Source organism: Xiphophorus maculatus, chromosome 23 (assembly GCF_002775205.1).
Source record: "Xiphophorus maculatus strain JP 163 A chromosome 23, X_maculatus-5.0-male, whole genome shotgun sequence".
In the NCBI taxonomy this organism is placed as follows: Eukaryota; Metazoa; Chordata; class Actinopteri; order Cyprinodontiformes; family Poeciliidae; genus Xiphophorus; species Xiphophorus maculatus.
Genome location: NC_036465.1, coordinates 6,917,437 through 6,940,620, shown reverse-complemented (window position 1 = coordinate 6,940,620; position 23,184 = coordinate 6,917,437). Strand labels below are relative to the sequence as shown.

The following is a 23,184-nucleotide window of genomic DNA, read 5'->3' as shown; positions in this document are numbered from 1 at the left end:
TTTTGTGGAAGATTTGCAATAAAACGTAAAATTATTCATTTGATTTCATCAATCTTTTCCAAGATCTTTTGCATAAATTTCCATGATTTGCGAAAAACTGGAGGCGCTGATGGATTTAACTTAACTTCTGGAGTCCAGAGGGCCGCATACGAAGCTTTGGCGGGCCGTATTTGGCCCCCTGACCTTAAGTTTGACTTGTGATCTAAGAAGTCATGCCTTTTAGAAAAATGGAAGAAATCCCATGTTGGTGCATCAACTCTAATTTCTGTCACAATTATTGCACAGTAATGGCCAAAATAAATATTCTTTTACCAATTAGATTAAACATGTAATAATTTAATTAAGAAATAAGGAACTCCAATTTGTTGTTGGACAAGGATGTGTAAGACGTAAAAAAGATCTTGAGATGTGACTCGCGTTGCAATTTCTTTAGGTGTCGACTGGAAGAAATGTAACAAAATGAAGTCAATTTTGAGAAATAAAATCAGGATTTAGGCCACTCTTTGTTTTGAAAACATTTGCTGTTTTTAATCAAGTTTAATAAATTAATTAAAAGCAGATTTGGAAGCAGCAAAGTCACTGAATAGATGTGGAGCGTCATTTTTTTAAAAACAAATAATTAGTTCTGTTGCCAACGTTTTAAATTTTAAGAAGATTTTTAGTTTGTCTGTGATAATTTTGAACTAATTGAAAAAAGCCTCCATTTACATCTAACACTATGCTGGGGGGCCACATTTGTTTCATTCTTGAAGGGCCACACGCAGTCAGTTCAGGGGCAGCAAATGGCCCCCGGACCACACTTTGGAGACCCCTGACTTAAACCAAGCTCCAATAAAGTTACTTTTTGTCTTATTTCAATTGTACAAAGACATTTGCACAAGAAACTAGACCAAAATTATTTGGTAAGATTTTGTGTTTTTGCAGTGTAAATATGCAGTGTTATATTTAATTTAGAAGCCTTTATATGCTTCATTAATTCACATATAACACTGTTTCTGTGAAAAAGCTGCAAACAAGTAGAAAAATCAACCAAAGTCATAAGAAAATTGTATCACAGACATTAAGAAAGCCTAAACACTACTTTAAATAAATGTCTTCCTCTTTGGGAAGCAAATGCAAAACTTCCTGCACACTTCCGTTCTCTCTTACACTTTTAGTAATAATCGTTTAATCATTTCCCATCTTCCTGTCCTTCAGGGTCAGTCGGACAGCGGGATGGGCCTTTCGTCCGACAACATGAAGACTCTGATGTCGTTGGCAGGCCGACCTCTGAGCATCATGGCCTTGGCGTACGTAAGCTGCGACCTTCCCAGTGCCCTTCAGAGGCAACGAACCAACACAAACACAGACAGCGATCACAGAAAACCAGCGTGGAAACCGGCTCAGCGAGCTGGAATGCAGACGCTATAACTGTCATACAAATTCACACATGTAAAAAGAAGTCAGCAGCCCGTTTTCTCTTTTGTCCAAAGGAACTTTGTATGAGTCAAAATAATAGAGACGTTAGAGGGAAAAGAAAGCGCTAAAAACAAAAGAAAAATCTTTTTTTTAACTCGAGGATCCAGCAGTTTTCAATGACATTGCAGCTGTTTGAGGGAGGAAAACAAATCTGAGTCAATATGTTCTCCATTTAGAGGTTTACTGAAGGAACACGTCTAATATGGTGGAGATTTTGTCTCAAAATCCCCAAAATTACACATTTAGCTTCTATATTTTACACTGAAGCTTGAATTCAAAGTGCTTATCTTCATCAAGGCAAAGAGAAAAGAGGCAAAACTTGCATGAAAAACAGCAGATTTAACTTGTAGCCGGAGGGACAGTAACATGTGGAGCAGAGCTGTAATTCATTTACAGCTCACCCAACTTCACACCACGTCGCCTCAAAGTGTCTTTCAGATCTGAAAACGAAACATTAAGGGCTCATTACTGGTCTGCCTGTCCAATCAAACCCTCCGCCCGGCACAAAGCGCTAGCTCAAGCATCCAGACAATTATCTGTGTTTCAAGGGGAGTCGTCTCTCGCCGGGCAGCCACTCAATCACTGCCAGTTTCTAAACTTAAGAAGGTTTACAAGGACCTCCCCTGCAGGAGTAGCCTTCCTTCTTTCACCCAGAAAACAGGAAAAATCACCATAAATCTAACTTATTCCAACATTTTCAATAGAAAAACTCCACTCCACTACTGAGAAGGTAACATGTTGCGCTTTAATAACTGGTTTACCAGATAGTTTATTAATCAAGACCGAATTCCAGTTTGGTGTCGTGTCTTCCTCCTGCTGGGAGCTGACCCTTTACTCTGAAGGGAGAGGTTCTGGTCCAAGACAGAAACACTCAGTCATAATGTAGCAATTAAAGGAAGCAGAAAAACCTCAGGATGATTGATTATATCAAGCATGAAAACAGGGAGGTTTTTCTGATTATAAGGATGGAAATGTTTAAAGGAAATTGGATCAAACCAGCCTCCAGGGGGACATTTTATTTCATGAAGGCATGTTTTTCTTTACAGTTATGCAAGTAAGGTCCATTAGTGGCATTAAAAGCTCTTGATTGACAGCACTAAGACCCGCCTCCTGGCTCCGATTGGTTGTTTTTAATTAGCACTGGGAGAAGCCAGAGGAGCTGGATTATTTAACAGATTATCTGTCTCAGTACCAGATGTGGCAGAGTATCCAAATGTTGCACTCAAATAAGAGTAACACTACTTCATCATATGTTTACTCAAATAAAAGTAAAACGTATCCGTCCAAGAAATTACTCAGAAAGAATTTGATAAAAAGTCTACTCAAATTATCAGTCATTTAATAATTTAAAATTACATAATCATATAAGCCAAAATATAAAGCTGAGTGGAAAGTTTTGGTATTTTAAGTACAAAAATGACATTAATTCATATAAGTAGCAAAAGATAACAAAATCAGGCAAAAGAACATTTTTCCAAATCAGTTTCTTTCCATAAAGAACTTATGAAGTTTAACAAAAACTACAGGTGTGGATCTGTGTCTGGTGAATCTTTTTTAAAACATCAATCTAGAAACTTTACTCAAGTAAATGTAAAACTAACAAAATACTCCTAAAGGTACATTTTTACAAAAAAGTTGCTCAAGTAAAAGTAACTATTATCCAACTCTTCACTGTTTATAAAAGTCGCATACTTTAAATAAAACTAAAACCTTATTTTGTGTTTTCCTTTCTCTGTTTTCAGGATGAAGGCAGTGAGTAAGAGCAAAGAGTCGGTGCTGAACGACCCGGAGAAGGACAAGTTCCTGCCCACCGTCCCGCCGCTGGACTTCAGTCTGGACGACTCGGCTCTGGACGTCAGCCTGGAGTGTCACAGCCCGCCGCCTGACTACAACTCCGTGGTGCGCTACTCCACGCCTCCCGTGTAGCCTCCGCCCGAACCCCACCGGAGGATCCGAGAGTGGAAGCGTCAAGGCCTCGGCTTTGTTCCCCCCGTGCGTCAGCGGCCGGGGAGGAAAAGACAAGATTCCCTTTTCATGGACTCTGAAGTGACTCAGCTCCACTGCGCTCCCCTGTGGATCTCTGGATTGTTGATTCCTGGGTTTTTGGGGGGTTTTTTCCACATGTTGGCTTCTTGTTAATGCTGCTGGTCTGTCCCAACCTTCACTGTCAAACAGCTGAAAACAGCCTCAGGTATTTCTCTGATCTACTGTGAAACAAACCGCATTGATCCCGACTTGACCCCAGATAATAACGATCCACAAAGAAGAGTTAAACCCAAGAAGGAATAAAATAATTGATCTTTTAACAATGTAGCATAAACTGGTGGAAAATTTACATTCTCTTATGGTCATAGTAAATAAACCTATATGGAGGATTTAGACTTAATTTACGTTTGTTTTTTTTATCACTGTGTCTTATGACTGGGTGATAAATCAGTTTTATTGACTAATCAAAATTTTGTTTTTTGAAGATTTAAGTTTTGAAAAATCTGATTTTTTTTTTTTTTTACCAAAGCACTCGTGTTTATTTGGGCTGTGAATTCAGGTAAAATCTACGATGAATTGTTAGAGGCAGGCTAAATATTTTTAGTACGAGAATAAAGTTGTAGTCAAGGTAATAGAGTAAAGTTGTACGACAATAAAGTCGAAATATCATGAGAATAATGTCAATATTAGCAGAATACAGTCGTAAAATAAGAGAACAAAGTTGTAATTTTATGAAAACAAAAATTAAAATGAGAAATGTTGGGAAAATCATAAAAAATAAGGAAATACTTCATCTTTTAAAATCAGCATCAAATTACCAGTAGCAGAAGTTTAAGCAATCAAATTAATAAGAAAAACAGACAAACTGAGCCGCTCACATCACATTTTTATATCTCTGGAAGCTTTTTACTAAAAAATTACTTTTTATCATAATTTTCAAAATGTTTCTGGTAAAACTGCATTTTTATTCTACTAATAATAATTCTGCCTATTTTCTCATAATTAAACAAAAATCCTTGTAAAATAAAATACAAATATTACTACTAGGTTGGATTTGTCCACATTCTTTTGAATGTGAGATTTGAATTCACTCTAATCTACAAAAGAAGATTAATTTAATCTAAAGGTTTTTATGCCAGGAGAGCACTAGATGTGGTATCCTAAACTACTGTACAAAATAAAAAAAATAGAGGACATTCACGTTTGAGGTTTGATTTTATACAAAAAAAATTAAAAAGTTGCTGATTGAACTCAGGTCTACCCATACAGGAAACGGTTTATTTGTTTGCTTTGCTGTTCAGAGTTTTAAAACTCCCAGGTTAATGAAGGAAACAGGGTTCAGATGTTACCTTACAGCGAAACATTTATATAATTTCCTCCTCCTGTTTGGTGCGAATTAAACGCTGCACTGCTATTTTATTTCTCCTTCTTTGTTTTGCCCTAAAATATGATTTGTATATCAACACATGTAATTAGAACAAATCTTCATAGGAACATTTGATCCAAAAAGTACTAGGAAGTTGTATATTTATGTAGAGATTGCAAACACTGTCACCCGTTGTTTCGCTTTTCACCCAGATTTAACGGTTAACTAAAGGATATTTTCCAGATCAGATTTTCTGATGTTTTCCCGTGTTTCATTCCTGTTTTTGTTCAACTGTAGGGAATCTCCTCGTAAACAGGTGAGCAGGTTGTTCTCTGAGCCTCGTTTTGCAAAGTTTCCACCGCTGGCTGCACAAACTTTGAGTCAGCAGCAACAGCTCAGTCTGGTTTCGCAACATCTGCATGGAAACGGAAACCGTGGAGTGGAAGTTTAGAGCTATGTTGTGTTCAATTACCACTAAAAATACAGTATTTGTGAGTAAAAATGAATTTATGTTTTTTCAGATGAAGTGGGAACAATTATGCACTGACACCAAGTGATATCAAGTAAATGTATTTTGTATTGTTACTGTATTTTATTGAGACAGTGTTGTTTGTTGTAGGTGACATTTTTTGCAAAGATTTTAGATGCATTGTTTATATTTAACCCATATCTATATAGTAGGACGTTAACGTTTGCAGTATTTGGTGTGTTATGTCTTTTTTTATATATATTTGCTTTGTGCTTAAAGGATCATCCTTTCCGTCCGAATAGATCACGCCTCATTTGTTTAGCTCATTTCTCCCTCTTGAACATTTCACCTTCACTGTAATAGGAAAAGTTGGCTTTATTGCATTTATTTGTGACTCAAACCCACATGGAGCGCTACAGCTTAGATTTATTAACGTGTAATGCTACCCAACACTGTTAACAGAGTGTATGAAGTAAATAAATGAATAAAGATTTATATATTTATACAGTCGTTCTATTCCTGACTCCATTCTTGGAAAAAAAAAACTTTTTATGAATCACTTTGCTGTAATATGTAGGTGGAAAATGGGCGCAGACCGCTGTGACTCAAAGAGGAGAGGCTCTTTCCTGCTGCGGATGAGTTTTGATATTTCATTTTGGTCTCAAAGGGTTTTTATATTTTTATATCTTGTTCACCAGAAAAGTTACAAATCTTGATAGCATCAGGGTCCTGACACACTCTGGACACATTTTAATTTTGATTTAAGAATCACATTCTGCTTTATTGACCCAGTTTGTACACAAAAAAGTTAACATATTAACATCAAGTCAATGTCATGTTTATTTTACATGATAAAACCAGAGAGCATGTTCATTTAAATAATTTAAGATTTATATTTATACAGTATAATTACAGCATTTTACAGAAGAAGACCAGGAAGATTTAAGGTAATGGCGTCAATGGTAGCTCAGTTTTTGTAAATGCCGTTCCTTACCGTCGATCTAAAGTTATAGTGAGTGTCCAGCATGTGTGGGATCTGCAGAGTTGTTTATGGCTAAAATGTACTGAAAAATCTCCAGATTTGACTCTGGAAGAGCACAGAGTTTTGACATGAACACATAGGAACCCCGTACTACTAACATACACACTTGTCAGCAAGTTTGTCACCTACATCTGTGAAATTACTTAACATAAAAAAACGACCAACTCAGCCAATCGCATGGCAGCAACTCAGATTTATGAAAACAGAACACACCTGCTGTTATTAGCATCATTTGTAATTAGCATACATTATATGTATGTATACATATATGTATACATAATACGTAATGTATACGTAATAGTATACATTATACTATTACAATCAATAGTGCTATTATGCCTATTGATTTTAACTTTACAGGAGTAACAAAGTTGTAAAAAATTCATTTGGATTTTGAAATGCAGAGTGGTATCTTATGTTAACTATTTGAAAGTAACATCAGCTGATAAACACTAAATTTAATAACTTATATTTCCTAAATAGTGGCAGCAGCCATCAACAGAAAGAGATTAATCATTATTATTTACATTATTATTTATAAAAACAATACAGAAATTGTTTTTCCATGTGTAATAGCATTTAGGTTGCAATATTCAATGTTCTCTCAAATATATGTACATTTGTCTATGATGCTACTTTGGTGCTCTTGGGGGCCCCCTGGTGGCATGGAGGCCCTAAACACATTTGCCTTGGGCGGCCCTGATCTAGTGTGTCTACATATTTTCTTTTTGTTGGTCTCAAAGCCACAGGTTTGCTATGCATTGCACACATTTACCTATTAAAATGGCGTGGGTCACTTCTGCTTCAGAATTGTGGGAACTAAGAATAAACATTTAGGAGCTTCCTTGATTTTCACTTTTTACTGAAAAAATAAGAAATTGTACATTTTTATGGCAAAAATCCAACCTGAGAAAAAGAAATACTTTCAGTATGAAAGATTTTCCTACTAATTGCCTCCCTGACCTTCCAAACTTATCATCAAACCTCTTGGGACTGTGATGCAGACAGTGCGTTAGATGAGAAGACTGCAGCCCAGCCTGTTGACTCAGTAAACCAAAGGTTTGTCTGGGCTGAAGTGTGGGCCCGGCTCCTGGTCTTCGGATTGTGGAAGATTCACTTCCTAGTTATGACAAGGTGTCGGCAGCCTGTCTGTTCCTCGGGACATTGTCCGGCTCCAAGCAGGAAAGGAAGGAACTCTTAATCATCCTGGTCACGACCGGAGGGCGCCACACACTGGCCTTCCTCTGGAGACACTTTTTACCGGCACTAGGTGTGTCCAAGTGAGGGGACCTCACACACGCACACACACTAGGGGACATGGGTCATTGACTGTCCCCTGTTGTCCCTTGCTGTGTTTACAGTAACTTGTGTGCCAACCATTGGATCTGAACGCATGTCAACACCTTCCTCTGCAGACTATTTCAGGAATATAAGATGCAAACAAACAGGGGAAGGATGTAGGAGGGGAGCGGGGTTTGTGACTGTCATGTTTTTTTCTGTCTTTTGCATCTGATGCAGTGATTTTCCATTCCTGTGCAGGTTGGAGGATCATTGCCAGTGGGACGGCACTGCTTCTCAGTTAAAGATTTAAGAAAACTTAGTCAAAGTTTGCAAATACGATTATCTTGTCTTGCTTGTGCCCCCCAAAAGAGGGACATGTTTTGGAGTAAATTGTCCAAATCAACTCCAGAATAACTCCAAAACACTTTGTGAAGTTGCTGGATGAAGCCAGTAAGACAGAGTTATGAGTCCATACCAACATTGGCTGAAAAATGAAGAAGACATCACTCTAAAAGCAAGTCACAAAGCTACTTTACAGTTTACAAATGCACTCAGGCACAAAGACTTCAACTTGAAAAAAAAGTCAAAGTTTGTAATATTTGGAGAAAGAAAGAGGAAATATTGCCACCTGAAAATAGCTCGTTAACTATGACGTACGGAGGTGGCAGCATCATGATGTGTTTTGCCACAAAAGGAGCTGGTGCACGTCATTTAAAATACTGCATCATAAGGAAATAACAGAGTTTGGTAACTAATTACATTTATTCAAGTTGCATTTTGGAAATAATTTACTTTTAGAACTGCTTGTACTACACTGTACTTTTTACTTTTATTTTATAATAAAATATTTCTACTCTGAGTAAAAGTTCTGGATTTTCTACCCACTGAATGAAAAACAAACATGTTTTAACCATAAATTCACCAGACACAGACACAGGCCAGCAGTTTTTGTTAAAGTTTCACAAGCTTTTTATTGAAAGAAACTGATTTGGAAAAATGTTTTCTTATTTGCCTAATTTTGTTGACATAATTGTTATTTAATTATGTCAGTTATATCAATTATTGTCATTTTGGTCCATCTAATGATGTAATTTTTAAATACTAAATGATATTTTGATCACTTGAGTCGCCTTTTTACCAAATACTTGAGTAATTTCTTGAACAGCTACTTTCTACTTTTACTCAAGTAAAATATGTCAATGTAGAGCTACTACAAAATTATTCAACCTGATAATAATTATATGAAAGTTTAACAATAAATATAGTTCAAATTGAATCATTTAAAGAAATCTTCATCAGCCCAAAAACAAGTATTGTAAAGTTTTTAAGAGAAATGTAAAGCCATTATAAATAAAAACCATCCACAAACATAATCTTTATTTTAGTCTGCTTTTCTAAAAATATATATTTTCTCATTAGGAATTCATCTGACTCAACAGCACAGCAGCATTTAAAAAATAAATTAAAATTACACTGACTATTTTCCTCCAAGGTGTCTCCACAATAGTTAGAAGATATGTTGCCTTTTTCTAAAATGCACTGCCATCCTGTGGCCTGCAGGACAATTACGTTAATAAGTGATCATCATTGGCTGTGAGGCGTCTGATTGTGTTTTCCTCATTTAACAATAACACTCATGATCCCCTTCACCCCACTCCCACTTCCCTCTGGCCGCTTCCACAGCCTCTTCCCAAAGCAAACAGAGCTGCAAAAACACTCCATTAATCACACAAAAGGAACCATTAATGAATTCAGAGAACATTTGAAGTTACAATTTAATAAGAAGTGAAAGAGAAACATCTGGGATGCGGCTTGTATTTCCGTCTAAGAGGCTTTTTATGCAAAAAATGTTTTTAAAAAAAAAGAGGATGAAAGGAAGAAAATTAAACGTTAACGCCCTGGAGACAGAAACGCCCACACAATGACATTCCCAGACCCCACAGAGGCAGATGAGCGGCGGGTTAACCACGTTCACACCTCTCACCTAAATTCATAACAATGAGTTTGGTACTTTCCCATGAAAACTCCAAACTTTAACCCAACCTCAGGTAGCCGAGGCAACAACTCATTACGCTAAATAAAGAGTTTATCTGGAAAAAGGAAAAAACATCAGCAGTGTACAAAAACATCTGTGGAGATTGAAGCAAGAACAACATCTTGTACTTCGACCTATGACCTTTAAAGGCTCTCTGCTCTCCTGCCAATTTCTGCAGGCCACCTGAATTTTACAACATGACCCCCTAATTAATTTATTTAAACCAAAATTAATGTTTTCTAGATTGCTGCTCATTACATTCACACGAAGGCCAGCTGCAGGTTCTTATTCGACAAAAATGAGACCATAAAGGTTAATAAATTTTAAAATAATCCAAATTTAATAATTATGTCAGAGTTAATCTCTGGTGTCTGGCTGATCTTGGATCACTTTTATTCATTGGCTGGTATTTTTGTCCAGTTTTTAGTGCAAATATCTTAGTGCACCTGAAATAAGACAAAACAAACTTACAATTAACTTTTCAGCAAGATATACAGTAGAAGCTTAATTTAAGTAAATAATTCCTCAATATTGATGAAAAAGTACTTGTTCCACTTAAAACAAGACATTTTTTCCATCTTATAAGTGAAAAATCTGCCAGTGGAAGCAGTACTTTTTAAAAAAATCCGTATTAATGAATTATTTACTTAAAAGTAGCTCCCATATCTTGCTGGAAAATTACTTGAAAGTTATTTTTGTCCTATTTGAAGCTTATTAAATATTTAGATTAGAATTAGACCCAAAATAGTTGTTAAGATTTTGGACATGAGATTCTTTTTAATTTTTAGTGAATAGTTTGATTTCAACAAAATCTACCGTCACTAATTATGAATAGTAAGTTCTTTCAATGCTCAAATAAACATGCACATTTTGTCCATTTTTAAATTAACTAACTCCGGGGCACATTATTTTGAGCAGGAGCACACTAAATATAATAACTGGATTATATTTATGCCTTTACCATGTGGCATTTTTATACTATTTTTATGTATTTTAAGAGTCTATTTGCTTTGATTGATTGAATGAGATGATATTTACTCAGTGAGGAAACATAATGTAGCTCAAACATCTGCAGCTCTTGTAAAGCCCCACTTTTCTTGTTTCAAATACTTTTAAATGAAAACCAAAAACTGAAACCGAGTAGTGAAAGAAATTATCCAACTCAGTGTGATCCAACCACACACATCACCAAAGATCTGCACTGCAATCCACCAGTCAAGTGTGAACAAAACTTCAAAATAATCTTTTAAAGCTTCTTGATTGCCTTCTTGTGTCTGCAGAAATACTTTACCACAAAGAACATATTTTTGTCACCAAAACTTATAAAAAATATTTCAAAAAACTTTAAAGCAAGCTGCATTTTTATGAAGCATCAGTTAACCCAAACAAACTGCTTAATATTTTCTTTCTGACAGATTTATGGCCATTTCTGCCACATAACTGCAAAGCAATTGGATGCAACAAGGATGAAAGGAGAAGGGATCACCAGTCACCGCACAATAACAAACGGCTTGAGGCTGGAAACACGACCATGAGAGTCCGCTGCTGCACATTTTGTTTAAATTCACCAAACATGCAGACAGAAGCAGCAGAGAAAGAAAGAGAGAGAAAGAGAGGCATTAACACTGCAGACATGCATCTGAGCAACAACACAACTCCATCATGTTTGCATTAATGATGCCACTATGGCTGCAGCGTCTGGTCCCTAGGTCCTGCTGGTGCAGGAACACTCAGTACGCCTCCTTTGCCCCCTACCAGGAAGGTAAACAATGGGGTGAACTGGTGTTCACTGCGCAATGTATGTGTGGGAGCAAAAACAGCTCAACTTCAGCATCAAATGTTTCTACATCTGCAAAGTTTAAAGGGGCAGTATTAAGTGTTTTCCAGACACATAATCCACAAATATTACTTAAAGAAATTCAAACCCTTGAAATTGGGCCTCTGTCTCTTTAAAAGGTCCTGCTCATTCTTAAACTCCGCCTTCAGGAAGTCATCACAACATGGCTCCTCTACTAACCCTTTAACAATGTTTTTACCAGCATTTCACTGAGAAGTGGCTCCTATAATGAGCACAGCAGTTCCACCAGGTGTTTGCTAATTGCTGCTGGCTAGTCTGTAGGAGCTGATTGGGTGAGGGCTGCTCTGTGAAGCAGAAACTTGGAAGCTTGGAAACTTCAGCTCTGAGGAGGAGCTACGTCTTAAAGGCGGAGCTAGGTCCACCCAGGTGTTCTTTACAGCTGAATGGTTGCCATGGAGATGACAGAATTTCTCAAACATGCATGAAAAAATCAAAGCAACACTAAAGGGACGGTTTTTGATGAGGGAATAACTTTATAACATAATGTAAAGCTCAGAAAGTTGATTTTACATAAAACTGCCCCTTTAAAGAGTCATCACAGCGACAAATTAAATAATCAAAGTTCAGTTTTATTAGATTTGTATCAGATTCTGAATCCCAATCAGGTAGCAGAAACAGAAAAAGAAAAAAAAAACCTCAAAGAATAACCAAATATTAATAGGTGTTTTAATCTGTTTGCATCTCTGGTTTACAAACCTGTTAGTAAATCAACAGGTAGATTCAGATGTTCCTTTCAACAATAAAGAAGTTTCAAATGTAATATTTACAAAAAACAATAAAGTCCGAATTGCTGCAACAGAAATACTTCCCCTACAAACAGACATATAAGCTGTGATGCGGATGATTTGATTTTTACGGCCAACCACGTCAATGAACAGCCAAAACCACCCAGGCTTCCACCCTGCCTTGTAACGTCTTCCACCAGCGAGCCAGACAGCTGCAACTCCTTTATTTAATCTGTAACATCCAGCACACAGACTGTTTGGGGTTGTTTTAACCCCACATACCCACATCTAAAAATATTTCTCAGAAAATCATTTGTTTTCGTCAGTATGAGTAAATTCCATTCCGGCCAACTGGTTGTTGTTTTCTTTTTTTTTCTGTTTTAAAATATGACTGTACAAAATGTTCTAGAAGTGCTTTTTTTGTTGTTTACTAATTAGTTTGTTTACTTATTTGATTTGCTGATAACAAATTTTATGTGGAGTTCACACACGTTTTGAATCCGATAAGTAACAAACAAGCACATGATGACATATTTTCTCTTTCTGTAATACATTTCTTTGAGAGTAACATTTCCTCATGTTTATCTCTAGCAATAATTTACATATTGATGGAATATATTACACAACAAAAACTGTAAGCAATTAAAGGAAAAAAGAATATTTGAGTCTGTTGCTGTCAGTAAAACAGCCCATAAACAAAGTACTCGGCTCGTGTTTCCACGTCTTTCTATGCAGATGTTTTACATTAGATATTAAAACTCATCACCGGTACCTCTGCGTTACTAGTTTACCTCCACAGATACTAGTTACTAGTTTACCTCCTTTCCTGTGGTCACTTCTCAAACATCTATAAGTTATACTGTACAGGTATTATTAACTTAATATTTAGTTAATAATAACTTAATGTATTAAGTAAACTTAATACATTAAGTTATATATAACTTATTATTAATTAAGTCACATATACTAATAATATTATATATATAATATTAATATATATGATATATTAATATAATATTAATAGTATATGTGACTTAATAATAATAAGTTATTAATAACTTATTAATAATTTACATTAACAAGTTCTTAAGTAATTAACTTAGGTTAAAACTAACGTATCAACTTAATGAGTCAATAATAACTTATTTAGCTAATAAGTTAACTTCATAACTTAACATAACTTAATTTATTAACTTAAGATACTTAAGTTATTAAGTCCGTTCATGCCCTATTGTTTTATCTTCTGCAATAGATGCATAAAACACTGTTTTAAATCAAACACCTGTCATAAAAAAAACTTTGCAGGTGAAATTATTTGCAATTATTTGCAGGTGAAAGCACCATTTAGAGAAAAAAAAGTAATTTTGTATCTTAAAATGAATACTTCACACAGCTTCACAATGACAATAAAAAACGGCTTTGGATTTTTAAAGAAATCAATTTCTAACTAAATTGACATTTTTCACACAGCTGAATGAAGCCGAGGCATAGATTCAAACCGGAAGACTCTTCATCTTCCTCATCTTCCTCTTCTCCGATCATCAGGGTTCAATCCTTCATAAAGCCCGGCGATTTCTACACAACCTCCCATGACCTTACGATCTGCCGTAAGGTCATGATGCCTCTTTGTAGAGATCCCGGGCCTTCCTTCTTTTTCCGTCCTCCTCTTCTCTTTTTATTTAGAAAGCTCCTGCTGTTCAGATCCACTTTCTCCTCTTTCTCTGCTCTGATCAGGATCTCAGTGATGGTGGAGATGAAGCTTCTTGTTTCATCTCTACCATCACCCTGCCAGGCTCCTCTCAAAGTCCCTCTCAAAGGCTTGGCAGGCATTCTTATCTTTCTCTACTGCAGTGCTTCTCAATTCCAGTCCTCAGGCCCCCCTGGTCTGCATGTTTTAGATGTGCCTCTGTTCCAGAACAGCTGATCCAAATGATGACCTCTTCTGCAGCCATCAAGTACTAAAGAAGTCTGTTAATCCCCCACAGGTGTGTGGCAGAAGGGAATAATCTACAACATGCAGAGCAGAGGGGCCTGAGGACTGGAATTGAGAAACACTGCCCTACTGACATCTCTACATGCACCTTCCATATACATCATTGTCCCTTTGCTATTTTCGTCATCTCAGTTTTTCTCGTTTTATTATTCTGCAGGCACCCATTTACCTTTCCCTTTACTCACCTTTGCAGGCTCATCCAGCTCATTTCTTCCCTTTCGATTCTCAAGCAGTCTATACCTATTCTTCTCTGCAGGTACGCTTGTCTTTTCCTCTGGTCATCTTCTGAAGCATTCTTTATCTCATCCGACCTTAACTCGGTCCCGGTTCCCTCTTTCATTTGATTTTTAGGGAAATCAAATGTCTCTAATCCTTCTCTGCGGCGGCTCATCCTCTCTGATGGAGGTTACCAGAGAGGATGAGCCACGTCTTCTGCCGGGGTCTGAGCGCCAACGATTATCTGTCAAATAAACTTTCTCTCTTCATGAGTCTTTTCAGGTCAAAATGAAGTCTGGGCATAAATTCAAACTGGAAGACTCTTCATCTCACCTGTCCAGCCAATCACCTCGTCATGCTCCTCCTCCGTAAACTTTCTAATAGCTACTTTCACTCTGTGTGAGTCTTTCCTTGAAATACATTTATATCAAAGATGTAGCAAATTTTACCTCTGACTTCTTAGCACTAGAGAAAAATGTGTAATTATTTCTACTCTCATTGCTATTTTTTAGAGGAACAAGCTCCTCTTGGTGTTCTTCTCCAGGTCTCTTATTTAGTGAAAGTGTGTCAATGTTTTAACAGCACGAGAAAAGAATCTTCTGAAAGAATTGTCTTTCTTTTCCTGGTGCTTCTTCAGTTCATTTTCAAAACATGACACAACTACGTTGTCGACTAAATTATGTTCGATAAAGGCCAGCGTCCTTCCAGCGGAGCAACCTAAAGTTTCAGTGATGTTCTTGAAAACTGTCTGGCACAGACGAGGAATGCATTTCTCCTTAATCTGAAATTCCTGTCTCTCAACTCTCGCCCAGATTTTCCCCACAACTCGTTCCTCCGTGGCTTCCAGGTGATCAGGAAAGCAACACGTCTTTGCCTTCTTGATGCTTCTAGACATCAACGACTTCACTAAAAGCCGAACTGTATCTTTCCTGTATTTCTCAGACACCCCATCCTCTGGAATGCCTGAGAATTTCTCTGAGGAAAGTTTTGACTTTCTCAGATTCTCGATTTTTCTCCTCATTGCCAGAAGTTCCTGGATCAAGATGGTGACGTGTTGGATCAAACTATTAAATCTTACATTCACCTGGAGCCACTGTGTGGGGTTTTCTTTGTCCAATGGAGATGTTGCCGCCGATACTACATGTTTTAAGAAAAGCATGTTGAACATCTCCGTACTCTCTGTCTGGAAGTGCTCTTCGATGTCCAGGACTCGAGCAAAAGCCTGAGAAATGATGTTGCCCATTATTGCTTTCAATTCTTTGTAATCACATTGGCAGTTCTTGATGATGTCCAAAACCACATCTGAACAGACCTGTGTCATGTAGTGCACCAGATCTGCTATCCGTTCTCTGATGCTTACATCTGGACATCCAGATGCCAGATCTTCCCACTTTCCTTCTGGAATACAGTGGATGAACTCATCCATGGCAGGAATCACAGAGTCGTCCACTATGACCTGGAGCGCATTTCTCAGTACAGTTGAAAAACCCATCTTGCTGGCGTACACTAGAATCTGCTACCACTAGAACCGACTTTGAATGTGGGAGAATTTTAGCTAAAGGAGTCTTATAAACCCGTCCACCTGTTACGTAACAGGGCGGAACGTGACATCACGCTGTCAGCACAGCTGTGATGTAATTCACCAACAATCTTTTTTCTTTTTTTTTCACAAATTCTGCTTTGGAGTGATGCAGACACGGCTATGGTGGTCATGTGACGCCACACTAATGTGAACTTTCTAATTCTAACTAGGCAGCTGCCAAGGAGTTGCTATGACAACAATAAGCGGAGCTCTCGCCTGTTCATACCTAATTTACAAACAACCTAAGTACATTACAACTATTATTATTACAATCCTTGAGTACTCTACCACCTCTCTGTAATGCTAAGATAAATAGCGCTGACCGTCGTACTTACTGCCGAGCTAGCAAAATTAGCTTAGCTGAGGTAGCTTTTATCTACAAGCTGACACGGACATGTAGCCTACATGTATGTTACATGTAGCCTACATGTATGTTACATGTACTTACTCTGCCAGTCACCAGAACCTTGCTATTCACAGGAAGAGTTCGTACGTCCTTTAAAAGCCGTTTAAACACTGCCACTCTTCCAGTTCATTATGAACTACGTCATAGTAAGAGATCGAGGCAGCTTGGATCTTCTAATATGTTTTCATTCTCTGTCTCATACGGGTCGATTCCGACAGCAGCGATTTTGTTGATATATATTTCTCTCGCAAGCTGGTAAAGAGTTTCAATATTTTTTCTGTTCGTTGGTCTGGCAGCCATGGTTTATCTACGGTTTGCTCTGCGCTTGCCTGCTAAGGTGGCGCGGATCACTTCCGGTTCAGATATACTTGTGGGAACTATATTTCGAAATGGTGCGTGTTTAAATACATTAAAAAAGGATAATGGAGCTCCGACTTTACTTTTAAAAAAAGCTAATTTAACTACTCGTAATTATTCCACTCCATTGATTGATGTTTCATAATAAGTTATTGCACTGAAGTAGATCTACCTCTGTTTTGGACATTAGAAATTAGACATTCTGCAGTGCCTTAATTTGATCACTTGATGGCAGTGTTGCACTGTTTTACTGTTCTTCACCGACAGAAAATAATTTATTTTAACTAAACCAAAGGATTGTAATACAAAAAAGAAAGAAAAAACAATGATACAATATTTTACGATTCATAAGAAGAAGAAATATAAACAGTATAAACAATTTAACATGTATATGCTATATTCCTTCCCGTGTATTTGTCTTGTTCTCTTGAAAACAACATGAAAACAGATATTAAGGCCAGTTCACAGACCATGGAAGGGTGGAGCTGGGAAAGGAATACCAGTTTTCCATCTGCTGTATCCGAGGGTGCTAACTGAAAAGTTAGTGGAAGGAAAAACTTTGTCAAAAAAAAGTTTCCCGGCAAAAGCAAAAACGTTTAGAGGATTATGAGACAAAGACCATTTAAGAGATTCATGAGGCATTGATTGCAGCCAGAGTCTGAGCATTAACAACGCAGATGAATGCAGAACATGCATGACACCTTTCACATCAAGGGGTTTTTTCCCCCCAGAAGCTCTTGGGAACTGTCCACAATACCAAAAATACTGCTGTTAAAGTTCCCTGTGAGTTTTACTCTCTGAATTTAATTATCAAATTAGTTTTAACTTATTTTATTATAATGTAATTTATTAAGATATACTTGTATTTTTAAGTCCTATACATCATTTTCAGGCTTTCGTTACATTTGTTAACATCTAAACATGCTGAATGCATAATGTGCACAAATCCACCATTATTTATTTGTTATTTATTTATTTGGTTGGAAAGTGTTGGACTGGACTGGGAGTGGATAGTGGAGGTTAACAAGGACCCCCCAATTTAGATTTTGCTCATCTAAATTAGATTTTGTAAATCTAAACTGGGGTTCTTCTCACATAAACATACCAAATTAAAATAACATGTTTTCCACCTTTCATCAACGTCTATGTGAGCCTGTTAGACTATAAAATGTGCTTCCGTGATCAGTCAGCACAAGGGGGCATCGTTTGGTCCAGAAAGCTTCATGAAGTGTGAAAACTGCAAAAAATACCCTGATTACAAAATAACACAATCTATCAAAATGAGAGAGACTGGACGAAAAACACATTGAAAATACATTTATATTGTTAAAATTGTCTTATTTGAATTTTTATTCTGCAGTTTTAGTCTAAAATGCACATTTATGCTTTCTGTGCAGCTATTTTGTAATTAACAATGAAAGAAAATTGTGGGAAAATGTCAAAAAGAAAAATGATGCGTGGCTCTATTAAAAGATGCTTCTGTGCAGCATCTCACTTTTACTATCTCATAAACTTTTTGTGACCAATAAACAAGCAGACCGTGATTTACAGAAGGATAATATGACTGATTAATGCGCACCTTTTTTAAAATGTGCTTGAATGTTTCAGTCGATAATTGAATTCAAACGCATTTTTTTTGTTTGTTTGTTTAGTGAAGCTCCATTTTAAAAGTAGTTTGAGCGGACAGCAGTGACTGATGGTGCCACCGACCACTGTTTGTCTCTGAGGAGAAGAGGGGGCTGCAGGAGTTTCCTTGTAACCGGAATTAGCTGTGAAGTGCGACCTTGAGGTGTGAACGGAATACGAAACAAGAAAAAGTCCCTCATACTTTGCACCTCGTTTGCAAGTGAATATCCTGACAAATAAGTCCGGGTTTACGTGTGAAGCGTGGTCACGGTTCCCACAGTAAAATTTCAAACATGATTTCGTTTTAATTCAGAGTAATAAACGTTTAAATAGTCACCAATCCTAAGTAACGAAGGTAAATTATTTTAACAAGCTATTTATTGTAAAAGTTAATCTGTGCGTAATTACGCACAGGCCTCATTGTTTGCGTGTGTGGACGTGCAGGCCGGTTTTATTGCCCGTGTGTGCAGCTGATAGGCCCTGGTGATAATTTATTCATGGAGCGGATAACCCGTCCTCGGGATAGGCCCACTGTCACAGGATGACGCGCTGCAGGACAGACGCAAGGGACATTCGGGCCTGCAGCACCGGTCACTTCCATTTAGATGTAAATCTGCGAGGATCGAAGAGTTGGTCGACGTCAGGCGGGCCGCAGTGTACCTTTAGCTTCTTGTCATTTGGACGCATAATGTAAAGCTGGAGACAAACTGCATTTCACACTGGGAGACCGTTTGGACTACAGAGAGCGCAGGGATCGACTCTAACAGTTGGCAGGGTCAAAATGTCGCCGTGAGATTGGCTGCATTTTCCCCTCTGCTGCTGAAAAGAAAAACTTTCCAACCTTTTTTTTTTTTTTTTTTTTTTTTTACAAAACATGTACGTTGGATACTTACTGGATAAAGAAAGCGGAATGTATCACCAAGGACCAGTAAGAAGATCAAGCATCAATCTACCTCCACAGAACTTCGTTTCGTCTCCACAGTACCCCGACTTTACAGGATACCATCATGTGCCAAACATGGACACGCACGCACAATCCGGGGCTAGTTGGGGACCCTCATATGGCGCCCCGAGAGAGGACTGGGGTGCTCCATATAGTCTTGGACCTCCTAACAATCTTCCTCCCCCCATGAACAACTCATCTCCTGGACAAGTTCCTTACTGTTCGTCCGAGTACAGTCACATGCACCCCCCCGGAGCTGCGGTGCTGCAGCCGCCGCCGGACAACGTTACTGTTGCGCAGCTTTCTCCTGAGAGAGAAAGGCGCAATTCATACCAGTGGATGAGCAAAACAGCACAAGCATCTTCTACAGGTGAGAGCGTCATCTTGGACAGACGTACGCCTCCATTTTCCGTCATAAATTTGGATTTTACGCAGACGCAAGCCATCTCCCGTAACCTCTAAAATGATCCCCGAGAATAAATCTATCCAGCTGGTGTTCATGGACACGAATATAAGTGATAAATGTAATAAACCTACAGGTTTGCCAACTATACTCTCTGTTGTTGTGGGTGGAAATAAAAAAAAAGAAAAAGGTGTGAAGAATCGGCGTCGTGCCCAGTTGTGATGTTAATGTCATCATTCCTGGAGGGAGTTGTGAGCCCGACTTCCTTGTTACATTGTTTGCTGCTTCCATCACTACCAGTCATATCCACTTTGATATGCGCCAAATTCCTTCCCCAGAGTCACTACTGTACCCAGAAAGAGTCACTTTTTATCGGCTTTTTCCACACACACACACACACACACACACACACACACACACACACACACACACACACACACACACACACACACACGCAGCTGGGAGCGTTTATGCAGAAATAAAAATAAGCAGATTGTTAAACTGTCTCAATATTAAATATTTCTCAATTAACTGTTTTACATTTGAATTTACTTAATTTCTCTTTTACAGCTCAATTTAAATACGAATAAATAAAACAAATTCAGTTGTTTCACAGTTCATTTCCACGTATTTGTTCCTAACTTCAGTCTATGCTTAATAACTAAGAGAAAATCGAGACCTGGTTCTTTGAAATTCGCTTTGTCATCAGAACTAGATCAAACGCAGCTCAATTTGCGTATCTGAGGAGAAGATGTGGATTTCACACGCGGCTGAATAACGATGCGGCGCTCAGATAGGCCTGGCCGGTCCAGACACGCAAGCCTGCCCAACCGGCTGTCTGCAGACTCACGATCATTCAGATAAAAACAAACAAACGAATAAATAAATGAATGAAGCCGCCTTGTCCTCACCGTATGCATTTGTCTTGTTCTCAGGTAAAACAAGAACGAAGGAGAAATACAGGGTGGTGTACACAGACCACCAGAGGCTGGAGCTGGAGAAGGAGTTTCACTTCAACAGATACATCACCATCAGGAGGAAATCCGAACTGGCTGTCAACCTGGGCCTGTCGGAAAGACAGGTATGCATAAAAAATACTCTCATGCGTAATGTTGATCCATTCGGAAGAGGTGTAATATGTCTTGTCATAAATTATTACTAAAGCTTGATAAAAAGGTGATAAGACATTGACAATATTGGCTGTAATGTGAAAATAATGTGGCATTTCTCCAATTCATAGCACAAAAATGTGTTCTTACAACTGTATCTTATACTTTGTTTTTCGGATTTTACTTAGTTTATTTTCAGAGAAGCAGAAAAAGAATTTTTTAAATAGATTTTAGACATAAATATGACATTAGAAGAGGCTTGGAAAATGATTAGCATCAGATGTGGTGTACTTCAGCTATTTTATTTTATTTTTAAAGACATAATAAAATATGGCAAAGTTTCCTCTAAAAATTCAGGGAATTATTATTCAACTGTCTGAGAAGTTTCAAAACAAATGCTCATAATATGAAGGTTGTTTTTAACATTGTTTTACATTATTTCATTGAAAAAAAAATATAACAAAACGTCCTCTCTAAGAATCTCCATTTGTTCATCTACATCCTGTGCAAGTTTTGTTTTTTAAGTTTTATGATAAATGCATGCTTTCTAATATCCACCTGTTTTCATTCTATTCAAAATGCTGCCTTAAAAGAGTATGGCATTGTTTCTTTAAATATACTGGATATTAGGATTTATCTTGTTTATTGTTTTTGACAAAAATGGCTTAAAAGGGATTTGTATATATATATATATATGTTTGTTTTACTTTATCAAAAACTTTGGAAAATCTTACTAAAATATTTGGAGTTTACACAAAGACCCCAATTTATTTTTTACTATATTTAAACAGAAGGAAATGTAACAATCTAACTCAATAAATATTAATATTAGCAAGCCACAAGTAGATTTTATTCAATTACAAAAATGTAAAGTGAAATATAAGGTGGTTTTAGATGTTCAAAAGAAGAAGAGTTACCTATCCACTAATATAATATAATATAATATAATATAATATAATATAATATAATATAATATAATATAATATAATATAATATAATATAATATTTTTAGTGCTGAATTTCACTGTTTGTGTCTTTTCTCAGGTGAAAATATGGTTTCAGAACCGCAGAGCCAAAGAGAGGAAGCTGATAAAGAAGAAATTGGGTCAGTCCGACGGCAGCAGCGGGTCTGTGCACAGCGACCCGGGTTCGGTGAGCCCTCTGCCGGTGCCGGGCTCCCTCAGTCCCACGGAGATCCACGGCTCTCTGTACCCTCCTCAGGGAATGAACACCTTGCCGTCTATCAGGAATATCCAGCAGGTGACTGTGACTCAGTAGAACAGTCCAAATGTGGACCGTCCGGTCCGCCATCTCTCCTAAACTGAGCACTCCAACACGCTGCCATGCGGGACACTTGATGGGCAGCAGAAGGATCCGAACTCTCAACCCGTTTTGTTTTGTTTTGATTTGGTTTTTGGTTTTTTTTATTACAACGACATGCTGGAGGCTCTTGAAATGTTACTTTTAATAGAATAGTTCTAATGAAGTGGGAATAAATTTTCATCTCCAAAAATAAAAAAAGGCAACAAAAAAAAAAAAAAACAATAAAAAAAATCTTTAAATTGCTTGTGAGTTTATAAGATATAAATATGGTGCTTTGTTTGTGAGGAAGTGTATGTGCTTGATGAAATTTAAGAAGAAAAGAGTCATTCCGGTAAAGTTTGAACCGATGCGTTTACTTGACAAATCATTTTTCACTTGTTTTTAGCACAACGGCAGCTTTTAATGATGCGGGTAGATTGTCGTCTAATGGCAATTTTATAAATGTAAATAAAGTGTTTTTGTACAAGATTTATCACCTTTTATTTCCTTTTTTAAAATAATACACTCATTATAAATAACAGAGTTATACCTAACCTAAATTATGTTTGAACTCTTATTTTCAATTGGCCAAAACAAGTCTGAGAAACAAATCCAATAAATTCAAACATTACATGGCGAGGCATCAGTGATTTTTAATCAAATAAGGTGTAAAGAAATTAGCATGTTTGAGGTTCAATAGAGGTTGCAATTCAATTTTAAAGATTATAAAGTCTAGAAATGTTCCTGCCAATGTTAAATGTGCGATTTCACTGTTAGAAGTAAGATTCGGTTTTATTCGAGGTGTTGCATGAGCCATTTTTTCCAATTTGACATGTTAACTGCAGCTTGTTATTTTAGAAATAAGTTGATCTATAGCCTTTCCCTTGTGGGAATTTAATGGGTTAATTTATTACGTCTGCGTGGAGGGCTTCCGTGTGTCAACTCTCTAAAAGATTGTTCCACAGTTTTTCTGTCACGATGGACGGCGAGCACTTTCAGCTCTTGTAAATCCGAGCGCGGTGAGGCG

The 23,184-nt window shown here is 37.3% G+C and overlaps 2 protein-coding genes across 3 annotated transcripts in view; both read left to right on the top strand.

Moving 5' to 3' along the window:
* Positions 1-5,789, top strand: part of LOC102221726 (vascular endothelial growth factor receptor kdr-like) — a 58,636-nt gene extending 52,847 nt beyond the window's left edge. The window contains exons 29-30 of one of the 2 annotated variants that reach the window (XM_014468930.2): positions 1,198-1,289; positions 3,201-5,789. In XM_014468930.2, the coding sequence (XP_014324416.1) occupies positions 1,198-1,289; positions 3,201-3,384 (276 nt within the window). In that variant the 3' untranslated portion in view covers positions 3,385-5,789. The remainder of the gene's footprint in view (positions 1-1,197; positions 1,290-3,200) is intronic. The other variant, XM_023328687.1, reaches the window with a different exon arrangement.
* Positions 5,790-19,228: 13,439 nt separating this feature from the next.
* Positions 19,229-22,637, top strand: LOC102229401 (homeobox protein CDX-1-like). Its single transcript, XM_005799491.2, has 3 exons — positions 19,229-19,713; positions 20,682-20,827; positions 21,900-22,637. The coding sequence occupies exons 1-3, from the start codon at positions 19,275-19,277 to the stop codon at positions 22,131-22,133; spliced, it is 819 nt and encodes a 272-aa protein (XP_005799548.1). The 5' UTR covers positions 19,229-19,274; the 3' UTR covers positions 22,134-22,637.
* The last annotated feature ends 547 nt before the right edge of the window (positions 22,638-23,184 follow it).